Genomic DNA, 14,559 nt, shown 5'->3' on the forward strand with positions numbered 1-14,559 from the left:
GTATTGATTTCTATGGCAAATTTTGATAAAGAACATTTTATAGAATCAATTTCGGTTAAACCCTTTTTCAGAAAAATAACATTTCCGTTATTTTGCTTATGCTCTATATACATTCTTTATTATTATTTAAATCCTTATTCTAAAAATTATATTCTAATAAATATGTAAATTGAGTAAGGAAATAAGTAATTTAATTTATTATACACATTGATTTATTCGATAGATACCTATTTATATTATAATCATTAAATAATATTATTTTAAAAATTGCTAAATATGAAGAAAAAAACAATGAAGTGAAAATGTGCAAAATAACTCTTCAATTATTTTGAATTGGGACAAACTAATATTATGAAACTAATTGATATATCTTCAAAAAGATAAATAATATAAAAAACATAATATATGAGCCGAGTAGTAAAGAATGTATGCAAAACATATTACGAATTAAAATGAAACTCAGAGAAGCATTAAGAATAGAAAATTACTATACTAACCGGGCACAAGCCCTTGACAAGATAACGCAATAAAAGAGATAGGTAGGTACTTCAGTGTATTGGGTAAAGCCAACAGGAATATTATATAGCATAATATATATTTATATTCATACATGATGTGTTGGTTGATACAAGATGTTCTAAGATAGTATAGTCGATTGAATAAGTTATTAGAAAAAAAAACATAGTTTGTTTCACTCTATTATTGAAGTAATAGATAATAGATCTTCATTACAAATTATAGTATATGAAAGGAAAAAAAAATTATTTTAAACTTATTTATTCTACGAAAATAAAGTAATAAACAACAAAGACAAAAATTAGTTATTTTCTGTTTACAAAAATATTAATTGTTTTTAAAATATAATAATATTAAAAAGCATCTTTTATGTTTTGTAGCTGTCGAATAGCTAAATCTGCAGGTAGATCGAAATTATATTGGTTCAATTTTTCCAGTGAATGCAATGCATCGTCGAAACCTGAAATAAAATTAATTATCCATTGTTATATGCAATACGCAATACGTGATATAGGATATCAAAGTTTTATTTTTAATTTTATGTAGGTACAGACTAAAAATTATAGATACCTAGTTCTATCTCCGGCCTATTACTATAATATTTTAAAACCTTTTTTAATTTGTTGTATTTTACATTTGCTACACTTCGAATGTGATTTTGAAAATTAGTATTTATTTTATTAGATATACGAAAATACATTGTTAATTTATTTGATTATTTTTAATTTGATACAAAACTTAAATGTATAAAGTGCACAATTTGAACGTTCTAATACATATAATTCCGGTCTCTAAACTAATAACTAATAATGTAATATCATATTCTTGGGATACTAAGATAATTACCTATGTGGAATATAAGCATAAGTGTATAATATTATAACTGCAGTATCACTTTCCTCAATGCTTTAGAATATAAAATAATATATCAAATTTTGTTATTTCTGTCTACAACGCGTAAGGACACCACAAAAACTAATTTAACGAAAACAGTTATTATGTAGATATTACTAATTGCTTTGATTAAACTTTTTAATACTATATTTTTAAAAAAAGTCGTTTTTAGTAGGTACAACCATTGAGTATACACTCAATGGTACTACTCATATGTTTTAAACGCGAGTCAAATCAATTTATCCATATTTTTTAATGAAGTAAAAATAAATCAAACCTGTTTGCGCTACGTAACTCCAAGGTTGATAGTAAAGTTCGACCAATGGTTGACATTTGAATATAAATTTTAACCAATTGATTAACATTTTTGAACTGAAAAGGTAAATTATTGTTAAAAAAATATAGTTTAGTAGGTTTATACAGATAGTGTTAAATTGTATGCATCTTACTTCAGTCCAGCGCATACGAATGCTTTAAAGCACGAACCGTAACTTCGCTTATATCTTGAATGGGATGAAATTATATTTCCAATGATAGAAAGTAGACACTGTAATAAAAAAAAAGTCGTCGGTTGAAAAAAAAATTACTAAATTTACAAAAATAAAATATCGTGCGAGTAATTACTTGTTTATAAGAAACTGACGATTTGCAGCCTTCAATATCTAAATTGAAACTCTGAGATAGTTTACGGGCTGGTGTCGAGTTGAAATAATCACCGTTTTTTATCTCGTAGTATTTTAATATGAGCTCCCATGCGTGCATTGATGATTTTGAATTGTTCATCTTTGGATGCAAACAGTCCACAAATGGTACGACACTCGTGCTTTGACCCACCTGCATAATATATTATTGTTACGGAATTATAATTTTTTTCCTATCGACTAGATATCTGTAATATAATTAATATAATATTAATGTCTAAATGCCTTAATGTTGAGGTTTTTTTTAAATTTGATTAATGGTTTTAATATAAATTATTATTTTCATTAAATTGTGTAGTTTAATATACAGATAATTGCAATAGAAAATAAAAAAAAAGTTGAATAAGTGGATACCACCAGTGGCGTGCTCGCGGGATGCCATATCCCCACTTTGGATTTTTTTGTAATGATTTATTATCTACATAAAAAAATGTAGGTTCTATAACAAGTCAAAAATGAATATCCCCCCTTTTAAAAAAGCTGAGCACGCCACTGGGTATACCACTTTGCTGTATAGTATACATAGTAGGTGTCTAGTGGATTACTAGCTGTGATGAATGTGTTAAATTTGAATTCAATGATATGGTATCATTGTATATGAAAAAAATACGGAAGACTATCAGTCTATAATGTATCACCAAGTGATACATTTCATAGCATTTATAATATTATTATAAATTATTAAAATAGTATGTATTTATAACATGTATTTTTATTTTTTTATAAAATTAACTAAAATCATTATTATTATAATTTAAATATCTAATTTCAACAAAATGTTAATTTCAAATGTGTATACAAAACAAAAATGATGCTTATATATTTTTATGAATATTTATTTTCAGTAAGTACTACCAATAGTGAATCTCGTATTCTCGTGTTAAGTTTTAAAACTATATTGGTTATTATAAAATTATTGATTATTTTATAAATTTCAAAATTGTTTAAATCAGCACAGAGTCGGTAAATTGCGTCTCCTCAAAAAGGTCATATTCATATACTATGTAAACTGCGGCATATATGTACTTTTAAAACATACGTAAATTACATCCCGGGTATATATGGACCAAAAATTGAAAATCCTGATCTATGATTAATAATTTTTTATAAATTTCACTTTACCACCATGAGACCATGTTGAATCAAATGTTGAATGGCTGGAGCTAATCGATTCCGAACCATTAACGCTATTTTCCCATTGCATTCCATCGCGGCTATAGCACCTTCGGAGTCCGACATATAATCACTATCGATATGAATTTCAGGTAGAGCAAGCATTTCTAATAGTTCTGAAACAACTAACTCCAAGTTGGCTCTGTAGTCACTATAAAAAACATAAAACACAATATTATGTTTTAATGTATGTACATTTTTTTTAAACACGTCAATACAAAGCAGTATTAAATCAATTTTGTGTTTTAAACTTTTAGAATTTTCCATTATCTGATTTAATATTATACTTTTTTAGGTACATTATTTTTATAAATATTATTATTTACATAATGTGATACGAATTGAAGATGTCTGTGTGTCTAATATCTTTATTATACATATATATAGGTATATGTAAAGCTTAAACTTACCCCCAGTGATTTATTTTCATAGATTTCTTCAATGTATTCATTTTGAAATGACGTTGACTACATGATATTTGAGTACCGATGAACATTTGTATTATTGCAGTCAACCGTCTAACAGCACCTACAGTTTTCTGTATGTATTTAAAATATAAAAATGTTTTAAGATTAGGATTAAAAGAAATATACACAAATAAAATCAACATAATTTTTTAAAGCATAGAATTTATATATTTTTATCACCAACACTGTAACTAGATGTATATTTTTTATATGTTATTCTGTATTCGGTATTTTTAATAAAACAATAACATTAAATTCATAGTATTTTAATGTTTGTTTTTTGTGTCTATCACTACGTTTTTGAGCAGTAAAAATATTACAATCTTTAACTTTGAAAGTGGTTTCTACATTATAACATTATGTTAGATATCGTTAGGAGTAAAAAGTTTTCAAAAAACTTTATCGACGTTTTCGAATAATTCGCATTTTTAGACATGAAATACTTTAAAATAAAGTATAAAAATATGTTTACTCTTTTTAAGCTATTTATAAGAATTTTTTATAGCTATACTAATTATAATTATATTGTAATTTAAAATTATTAATTGTAGATTCTAAAAACGTTTCACCGGCCATAACAACCGTATAGTTATTATTCTTATTTATAATGCGTCAATTTTCAACGTTTTCAAACTAATTTTAAACTTTGTTTTATATTTTTATTATTTAAAAATTCAAATAAATTCGAGAAACCTTATAACAAGAAATATAAATGGAAAATTGTAACCACACCTTCGATCATCGACATTTCTAGATGGGATACGTATTATATTTTTTTTTCGAAACCAAATATATGTTGCGTATTTACACGACTAAACAATAATAATTAGAATGCGATCCTTTAAAAATTAAAAAAAATGATTGATTTCGATTATTATTTAACATATTAAAATCACTGTGTACGAAAAATGAAGTGGAGACAAACTGTCACTATATCACTATTTAAATATGAATATATATATATATTCAATCGTAGTCCGTAAACGATTTATTTTATAGTATGTATAAAGATTTAGATGAAAAACATATTTACCGTCACTGAGAGCACTAATATTAACCTCACAAAACTGTTCTGAATATATTATATTATAGACATAACTAAACCAATATAATTCGAAAAATTTTAGGTATACAGATAATAGAATTAGCAAGAATGCCAAGAATATAGTCCTGATAATTATTCAAAAATCTACTATAGCAATAATCAATCTACTTTATCGATTAATCACGAATAATTTTAGCTTGAGAAAAATAATGTTTTTGACTTTTTGTTTAACATTTGTTTTCAAAAATGTTAAAAATCATTAAAATAATTTTTAAAAAGGTAGACCAGTGGGTATAGTTCTACTCATACATTAAGTGTTATGTGAGTCATTATAATTGGTGTAATTAATTTTAATTTAATGATATAAGATCACTGTATACAAAAAACGATTCTAAGCGGAGACGAATTGTCAGGCTTTATCATTAAGTATTTTTGAATGTTTTTTCGGTATAGTTATTAAAGTCATTTATTTTACTTTTAGTATTACAGCAGGCTGGTATAATTTTTTCTAATAACATTGCATTTGTTATATTATTATTTATTAGTGTTTAATTATTATAATAATACAATATATGGATTTATATTTTATACTATATTATATTATTATTATAAATTTATGACTTATGTTCATGAGTTAATAATATCTAACTGTAAATACTGTAAAATAGGTAGAATGAATAGATTCATAAAGTTCTTAAAATTAATCAACATATTTTTAAAATATCATTGTATATAATTATATCATAATATACATAAAATTCCACACGAATAATGTTTCTGAATTATTACAAAATAATTTACATCATTAATCGTTTAAATATTTATTTTATTTAAACTTTAAATTCAAATGTTTAAATATTTTTATTTTATTTTTTTGGTTTAAATATAAAAAACTTTATATTAAATTTAAAAGCCACAGCTATAAAGTATAAACACACATTTTGCAAATTTTCAGGAATTTGTCGAATATTGTCAAAAATTGAATTGTAAATATTTATATTTATAAGATTTTAAATTTATTTATATAGCTATAATAACAATTTATGGGAATCGGTGGATTATATATTATATTTTCAAACTTTGTGACCAAGCGAATAATTTTTATTGTTGAACTTTAATTTTTTTTATTTTTCAACTTGTATTTAGGCTCTTTTTTTAATGGTAATAAATATTGTACTTTATGTACAAAATTTAAGACTATAATAAAAAAAACAAAAGTATATTACGTAATTAAAATGTGTAATTACCACGTCTCTCGATTTTCGTTCAAAACATTTGTCTTTTGATACTGCTATTTTCGTAACTTTCTCTCCGGGTGTTTTTAATTTGATTTTACCAGCTGAAAATATTAAGTATAAAAAATTTAAAAATATAACCAGGTAACAAGTATACTATTTATTAGTTCTGCATCGAAATGGAAGTTTATTAAAACAAAAAAGGAAATAAATAATTAATTATATTTTTTGTTATAATATTTTGTTTGCCAATTAATAAAACTTAAAAATTATTTTGTATTTTTAATCATATTTAGTCATGCTTTTGGGTAAATATACTAGTTGAAGTTTTTTTCAATTTAGTTGTTAAAAAAAAAAAAATTGTATTTAAGAATTTATAACGTGTAAGACGTTATATTTTAATTAAATTTAACTGAGTTTTGACTATATAGCGGATAAAATGATTTTTTTCTTAGGTAAAAGTATACGAAAATAATTAGCACAGTTATATTGGCATGTATCCCGTAAAATAATAATTAATTAATATTATACTTACTTTGTAAATATTGTATAAACCTTTCAAGATCAGCTATTTGCGTTTTTAACTGATCGACCAAATGTTCTGTGGCTTTCATTGGATTTACCAACTAAATAAAGAATTGGATATGTGTATTTTACTGTTTATTAAACAATATATTATATTAATTGGTATAGCCGGTATAGGTAAAACAGTCAAACCGTACGGGTGCAACTCAATTTATTAAATCGATTTTAATAATTATTTTAAATTTAACTATTCATGTAATTTTAGTTTTAAATTCAATTTTATTTATACTTTATACATGTAATATGTTTTTATAAAAATAAAAATAATTATAGATAAAAAATTTATTTTTTTTACAGAACTACAGAAGTACTTGGTAAGCAGCATATTTTATAATATGTATAGAATAAAGAATATTGTTATGGGTTTCACAAATAATATATTCCACGAAAATATTATTAAATAACTAAGTACATAAAACTTGAAAGTTAAAGATATTTTTAGACATTTGAGTAGGTACTTCTCAATAACAGTGGTGTGTAATATAATAACAAAGTGGGTGGGTAATGCATATTGATAGAATCCAATAATGAATGAAGTATATAGAAATACGATATAAAACTTAGGTGTAATAGTAGTATAATAGTACTTAGTACCTACTACCTAAAAATAATAAAAAGTTTTTCCAAAAAATGTAGGTACTTACTCAAAAACCGTATTTACGAAATTTCGAAAAATTTACGTAAATATTATAACGAATAGGCCATTTAATAATTTATATATTATTTGAGCTTGTTTTGTTTACACACGCCGCTGTTCAATTGTTCAATTACAAAATATTAAAATAGACGTATACAACTTTCGTATTGAACTTGATATTATTTATAATTGTATCTATACATTACCGAAAATAATGTATTCGCACTTACATAATGTTTGCCGACAATATAATATTATATCATGCCTATCGTTACATCATCATATTACCCACACACCAGGAAAACACAAATTTTGCATATCCTTATGTAACGGGCATTTTATAAGTAAATAGTGTTATAACATAAAGGCCTCGTAGAATAAAAGAATAATCACGAATATTTCGTTTACAATTTTCACATACCTAAACTAACCTCTACCGGCTGTATCTATTATATGTATCAACAGATATAACAACAACAACAATACTGTTTTAATAAACTAGAGATGTTGTCAGCATTAATTTCAAATGACCTACTTTTGAGATGTCAATATAAGAGTTTAGGCATTTTACTAAAATATGAAATTACAATAACTTATTATAGGTGTTTAGTACAGTATGATTTAGTTGATTGATTACGTACCTTTTGAATTGCATTATCGACTTCTTCTTTTAGTTCTTCTACGGACATATTTTTAGAGTTTTTTATACTTAAATTTAATTTTTTTTCTACTTGATCTAAAAATAAAAAAAATCATTGGATTATCAATAAAAATTATTAATCTGAACGGAAAATAGGATAATATAGATTTGATGTAAATTAAAAAGATAATATTATTTACTAATTATATTGTTTTGTCTTTCGCGAAAAACGTCTACGAAACTTTCTGGAAGATCGAATTCATCTTTATTATTGTATATATGATTCTCTAAAGCTTCTAGCTGTTTTTTCATTTCCTTGATTACTTCAATTTGAACTTGATGTTTTTTTTCCACCATTTTGTCGTCATCGTTCTAAGAGTAAAAAGACTACCTATACATTTTCGTTCATAAAATGTAATTAATAAAAGTCTACCGTTGTTACGAGTAAGTGGTTCAGAGAACAATTCGTATACACGTTTGGGATGCCTTTAAATGCAAATTCCTCTAAATTTTTAAGTAAATGTTTTTTCTCTTCATCAGGTGACTCAATAATTTGATGAATTCTCAACTGTACCTGTATATTAAACACACACGTATAAACATAATCAATTTAGGTACTTCGTGTTAGTAGTAGAAGAAGTGTTTCAAAATTTAAAATATGAAAATATTATAATTTTAAATAATTAGTTATCAAACCTATATTAGTTGTAAATTTTAAATTATGGTGCAATTAGTTAAAGAGCCAAAAGAGTGCAATATGATAAACAATATATAAGTGCTTGTACTCATCATAAACTTGCATGCTACCTGTGAAAAATGTGAAGTCAAAGCTATAACAGATGAATGAAGAATTTCATATTGTTCTTCTAAGTATCCAACTTTATTGTTTTCACTAAAAAATCAAATTTTGACATTTCATAATTCTGTATTATTTATAATAACATATTAATTAAGCATATCTATTTATTAGTTTAGACTAAGTATAGTTATTATAATAAAATAATATTAGGAAAAAAGCAAAATTTGAACAGTCCATTGTTTGGGATAATTAATTATAAGCAGTGGATCATAAAATACTATGTTAATGAAGTTAAATTAATTAAAATATTAATAATCGAGTATCAAACACAAAAATATATAATATTTACGTTTGATGTTTCTCTCTCTCTATATATATATATATAAAATATGACTGGTATTTTTTTAAAGAAATTTTACTACATACATATATTAAAAATTATAATAATATTTGCTCGTCGATTTAGTAGGACATTATAGATTACAATTTTTAATATTATAACTAACGACAGATTTCCGATTAAATTATATTGTTATAAAAAAAATTATAGATTTATAAATATTTAAATGTGCACCCTATTTGCATTAACATTCAACAACATGGACATCATTTTTAGATACTGGGTGGATAGGTGAAATAGTCTCTCAAAATACCGTAATCCATAAATATCCTCCCAATAATTTTCTAGATCATAACGCCCCAAAATTAATCTTATTACAAATTTTATTGTCAAACTCAAGTTTTTCAAAATTGTGACTAGCTATACTAGTTGCGTTCTGCGCTAAAAATGTCTTTTGAATGAAGGCTTTTTAGATATTTTAGCTTCTATTATACATACGAATTGCTGCCTATGTTTTTTTTATTCAGTATATGCTAATTAAAACATTTTAAATACAAAAATAAATATTATGTACATTAAGGAACTTCATTCTCCTTCCCTTTACACAGAAGACTGTCTAGATATATATAGCATTGATACGAAGGTAGGTTATATAATTTTGTTTTGCCGTTTTTATTTTAAATTGTTATCATATTTAAAAATAATAATAACGATATTATGGCACTGGTAAAATTTATTATTTCTTTTTTATAAATTTGTAACTGTCATTATTGTCAACAATATTTTAATAATATGATAGATATGTATTAAAATGATAAACGATACAACATTATTTGTTACTTTGTGACTTTTAAACGAGTTTGAAAATTTGAATTATTTATTTATTTACAATTATATTAACGGGCGAAGGTTAGGAAATAAGTTACGAATTTAATATTCTATTATGACAACGTGTAATAAATAAACTTAAATTATGACTGTTGGCTTTCGTTATTATTATGGACAATTATAAATAATATTATAGGTGTGGATGAATGATAGAAACTCTTAAAATAGTAAATGTCAATAGGGTTACAATTCGAATATTATGCAAAAAAACTCTGACCATAACGTAGACGCTAAAATACGGGCAGTATTTTGGATCAAGACTTATCATTTTTCGTAGTTATCTTGTGGGGATGCAACTAGTGTGTAGCCAAAATCAAAAGTCAAAAAAAGAGGTTTTTATAATTTTGAATCGAAAAATTAAAACCATATGGTGTTATTTTTAAATTCAATCTATGTAATATTATTTTATTACTTTTTAAGACTCTGTGCTGTAAATTAAATTTTTTTGTATATGTTATTCTAATTCAGGATTTATACTATAGTAACCTATAAGTACTTACTAAACTTTAAATCTAAAGACAAAATGTTCATATTCTAAACATTTATATGTATTATTTAAAAATATCGACTCTATAAAAAAATATTTTAATCATTTTAGTGGCTTATTGATCGTAGGACTTACTTCCAATTCGTGTGACTAGTTTCACAAAACGAGTAAAGTGCACTGTCCTGTTCATCTGCAATATCCGTTCGGTTACAATTATTGATGTTTATGTTGCTATTATCATCGTTTGCCTTTATTATTTCCATTGTAAAATCGGTTGACGTCCAAATAATCGTTTGTAAAATTAACTTAAGTGAAGTTTGTTCAATATGGCAATTTAAATGATAAGAAAAAAATCGTGATTAAATATAATTAAAACAATATATTTAATAATATTTCGAGTAAGCGGGTGTATAGTTATGATTTATTTTATTTTTATTATCGTAGTCGCTTCAACTTTATAGGCATGCAAATTTTACACGATAAATTGCGAGAAAAAAAACAAAGGATATTTATTTTATATATTTTATATAAACACTGGAAGTTGTTGTTTGCTATAACAAGTTCGCTATCAAACTGTCATATGATGTAAAGCGATTCGGTAAAAGAACACTAAGTACGCAACCCACACGTTTGTCAGTTGCAGCTGTTAACACTATATAGAAGCCTAGATATGTGTTATAGGGAGGGCCTATCGATTTTTAGTATGACGTCAGCAACGGGTTCCCAAAGTTCGCGTTCGACTTGGCGCACACAGCGCATCACTACTACGATACCGCCGCCGCCGACTGCAATAATATCGAATATAATATACGGCGGTAGTCGCACACTGCACACACATAATATATAATTTATGAAGCCGAATGAAGTCGACGAAAACTAATTAAGTATATAATATATATATATATATAGGTGGTGCGCGTGAGGATTTAAACGGATACTTATATATGTATATACGTTATATATAGGTATGTGCTTTCGCACTTTTAAAATCACGTCAAATAGCATAATAACAATTATTTAATGTTAACGTGTATATATATAGTGTACCCAAACGAGTTAATAATTAATTATATCATAAGCCGTCTGCAGCGTATGTTGCGCGTGTATATTATATACGACCCGAGTAGATACACTGGCTATAATATATTATGTGTATTACGCTACAGTATTTTTGCATTGTGTTAAACAAATATTAACTGAAATCGTTAAAACGATCAGAATTATATTGTTTCGTGACAGGCTGTCCGCCTATATATAATACCTAATAATGATTTTACGTTATCCGTTTTCATCGCGTACAACTGTTGAAATATACCGTTAAAACATATTAAATATTTTTTATAGAGGTATGGGTACGCCTAATTTTGTCGTGATTGGACATTATAAACCTAATCGAGGAAAATACAACTATGTATTTGCATGTCAATAAAGACGATATGGAATAAGTTAATTTGAAACTATACCTATCTACGTCCGGTTGTGTACTCTAATATTACTATACATTATAGCGGCCGGCGCGGGATATCCGGACTTTTGCCGGAGGGCCGCGGCTGGTAGTTGGCTGTTCGGACAAATAATAATTAGAGGGTTCTTATGTTTACGCGGCTGTAGAGAAAAATAAATTAAATACATTTAGTATTATATTCTGTTTTTAATTTTTATCAAGTGCAAAATATGAGTAATTTTGTTTAGTAATGATTACTAATCTAAGGGTAATATTATGTTCTATATAACCAAAAATAATCAAGCGCCAATTAAAAACGCAAATTATAAAAAATAGGGTGAGACAAATTTAAGGGAGGTAAAATAGTTTTCTTGGGCCAAAATTTTTTCATAGTCCGAAATTTGTGTGGAAAATATATTTATGGAAAATAAAAATTATATGAACTACAAAATATGCAAAACAGACTATTACTTTATATTTTATAATAGAGGATACAATTAGGTAAATAAATATTTTATCGTCATATTTATTTTGATTTTAGAATTTAACAAACAACATTTGCAATTAAATTATACAGAGTGATTCTTTTATCGAATAATACTCATTATTTCAAAATCTATTATCGTTTTTAAAAATATTTTTATTACATAGTTTCTAATAAAAATAAAACATTATATTTTTTAATTGTATTTTTTATCATTTAAATTTTTTTGAATGAGTACATACATTCTTAATTTATTTTTATTTTATCGGATAACGCTATCATTGTTACAATATCTATTTTAATGTTTTTGAAAATATTTTTTTTTACATTCAGTTACCTACTACAAATACTACGGTTTTTAAATTTTTTACTTTTTGAATGAGTAATTTCATTCTTAATTTAATATTCTGAAGTAGAATATTTTTTGGAGTATTTCGATACATAAAAATCGAAATTCAGATTATTAGTTAATGTTTTATAACTTGATAAGTATTAACTTTAAATATCTAATAATAATTCATAAACTAGTCGTCCAAATTTGATTTTTATGCATCGAAATATTCCAAAAAATATTCTGCTTTAGAATATGAAATTAAGTATTCTCATTAAGTATGTACTCATTCAAAAAAAGTAAGAAAAATAAAAAAATCATAATGGAAAAAAGTGTTGTTATACATATCTGGATGATATTATGTAAAAAAAATATTTTTAAAAACGTTAATAGATATCGAAATAATGAGCGTTGTTCGATAAAATAATTGTTCAGTATATTAAATGTAGTATATACAAATAAGCGAGAAAGACAATCCGTTGAGTGTATTTGAGTGGTCATCGTCATTGCAGAGAGTATAGGTAACTGTAAATGTTTTTATAGTAACGTTATAAATACATGAAAAACATAAAAATAATAAAAAAGTATTACTCAGATAAATCTGAGACATCGCTCAACCACACAAAACGCAGTTATAAATAATTTAAATTAAATCCTTTATGGTCATAAATTTGAGTGTAAAATTCATCCGAAAAACAAAATGGTATTAACAATATATCGTGGACTACTAATTACTGTGCACATTTATATATCTATAGTATCTACTGACCAATGATAATTCATATTTAAATTCATTTCATTCGAGTCTTAAATTACTTTATTTAATATAATACCCTATATTTTTTTACAGGCGTATTTTATTAGAATTAATTTTGAATGCATTCTTAATAAAACTTTTTTATAACGCTATATTAATTTAAAAAATTTCACTTTTTATGTTTTGAGTAAAATACATGAACAATTCATTGCAAAGATTATTATTATTTTGTTAAAATACATTTTTAAATTCTGAGCGGAACAACGTTATATAGGTTATATAATATTGGTTTTATACTATGATTTTTTTTTGTGTGTCAGTCGTCACATTTAGAAGCAATACAAATGCTTTAATTTTCAACTTTGAGGGTGGTGTATCTGCAAGTGACAAATTGGATCTAATTTTTACTTTGATAACTTGTACGGCCAAACGATTAAAAAAGCTAAAAATTAACATTAATTAATAATTTTGTTACAGATGTGAATTAATTTAGACCATTGAACTGTGTAGATCAATCTGGATAGATATAATAAATATATGATCATCACCTGTACAATTGAATAGCTAACTTACCTACTTTTGACCGACGCGTAAACGAAGACACTTACCAATAAAAAATATTATTATAGTCAGTGTTTTCAAGCCACTCAAAACGATGAAGTTTAACATCGCCTGATTAAACTGTAAGACTTCAATAAGATGGATTTTTATTTTAAAAATTAATTCTGATTCATTAAACCACTTACCACGTCTCAATTTAAGTAATTTTCAATAGGTATTCAAATAAGTAATAACTATTTTAGCCTGTTTGTTCGTTTTTATGACCATTAATATATGTCAGTTAGAAAAAGAATCACTGATAGTCGCTTGAATAAAAAAATATAGTACGAATCCTTTGTTAATGGATCAGAATCTATATTTTGAAATTAAAATCCACCTTACTGGTTACCATATTAGTCCTACAGTTTTCTCGTTCAAAATTAACGCAAATTTTCTCACGATCTACTAATATAAAAATTACAATAAATAATCGTATTACATAACATTAATATGTGCTTATAAAATCATATTATAATACCCTGTAATATTGTTTCTGAAATACGATTAACAATAAAATGTAGATAGCAGGTATTGTA

The 14,559-nt window shown here is 25.1% G+C and overlaps 1 protein-coding gene across 1 annotated transcript; it reads right to left on the minus strand.

The window, feature by feature from the left end:
* Positions 1-761: 761 nt before the first annotated feature.
* Positions 762-11,071, minus strand: LOC132927153 (RUN domain-containing protein 1). The gene is made up of 13 exons (XM_060991616.1): positions 10,543-11,071; positions 8,701-8,785; positions 8,327-8,467; positions 8,094-8,265; positions 7,895-7,989; positions 6,567-6,657; positions 6,044-6,135; positions 3,695-3,822; positions 3,234-3,435; positions 2,035-2,244; positions 1,860-1,957; positions 1,688-1,782; positions 762-976 (listed from the first exon to the last, which is right to left on the minus strand). Exons 1-13 carry the CDS (start codon positions 10,668-10,670, stop codon positions 870-872), a joined length of 1,644 nt encoding a protein of 547 aa, XP_060847599.1. The 5' UTR covers positions 10,671-11,071; the 3' UTR covers positions 762-869.
* Positions 11,072-14,559: the final 3,488 nt, after the last annotated feature.

This window comes from Rhopalosiphum padi, chromosome 3 (assembly GCF_020882245.1).
Source record: "Rhopalosiphum padi isolate XX-2018 chromosome 3, ASM2088224v1, whole genome shotgun sequence".
Lineage (NCBI taxonomy): Eukaryota > Metazoa > Arthropoda > Insecta > Hemiptera > Aphididae > Rhopalosiphum > Rhopalosiphum padi.

Bases quoted from the DNA above. Each gene is read 5' to 3' on its own strand.
- LOC132927153 (XM_060991616.1), bottom strand. From the start codon at position 10,670: ATGGAAATAATAAAGGCAAACGATGATAATAGCAACATAAACATCAAT. The intron at 3,823-6,043 runs GTAATTACACAT...AAATACATACAG, and splicing joins AACGAAAATCGAGAGACGTG to AAAACTGTAGGTGCTGTTAG. The intron at 1,958-2,034 runs GTAATTACTCGC...TTTTTATTACAG, and splicing joins CGTCAGTTTCTTATAAACAA to TGTCTACTTTCTATCATTGG.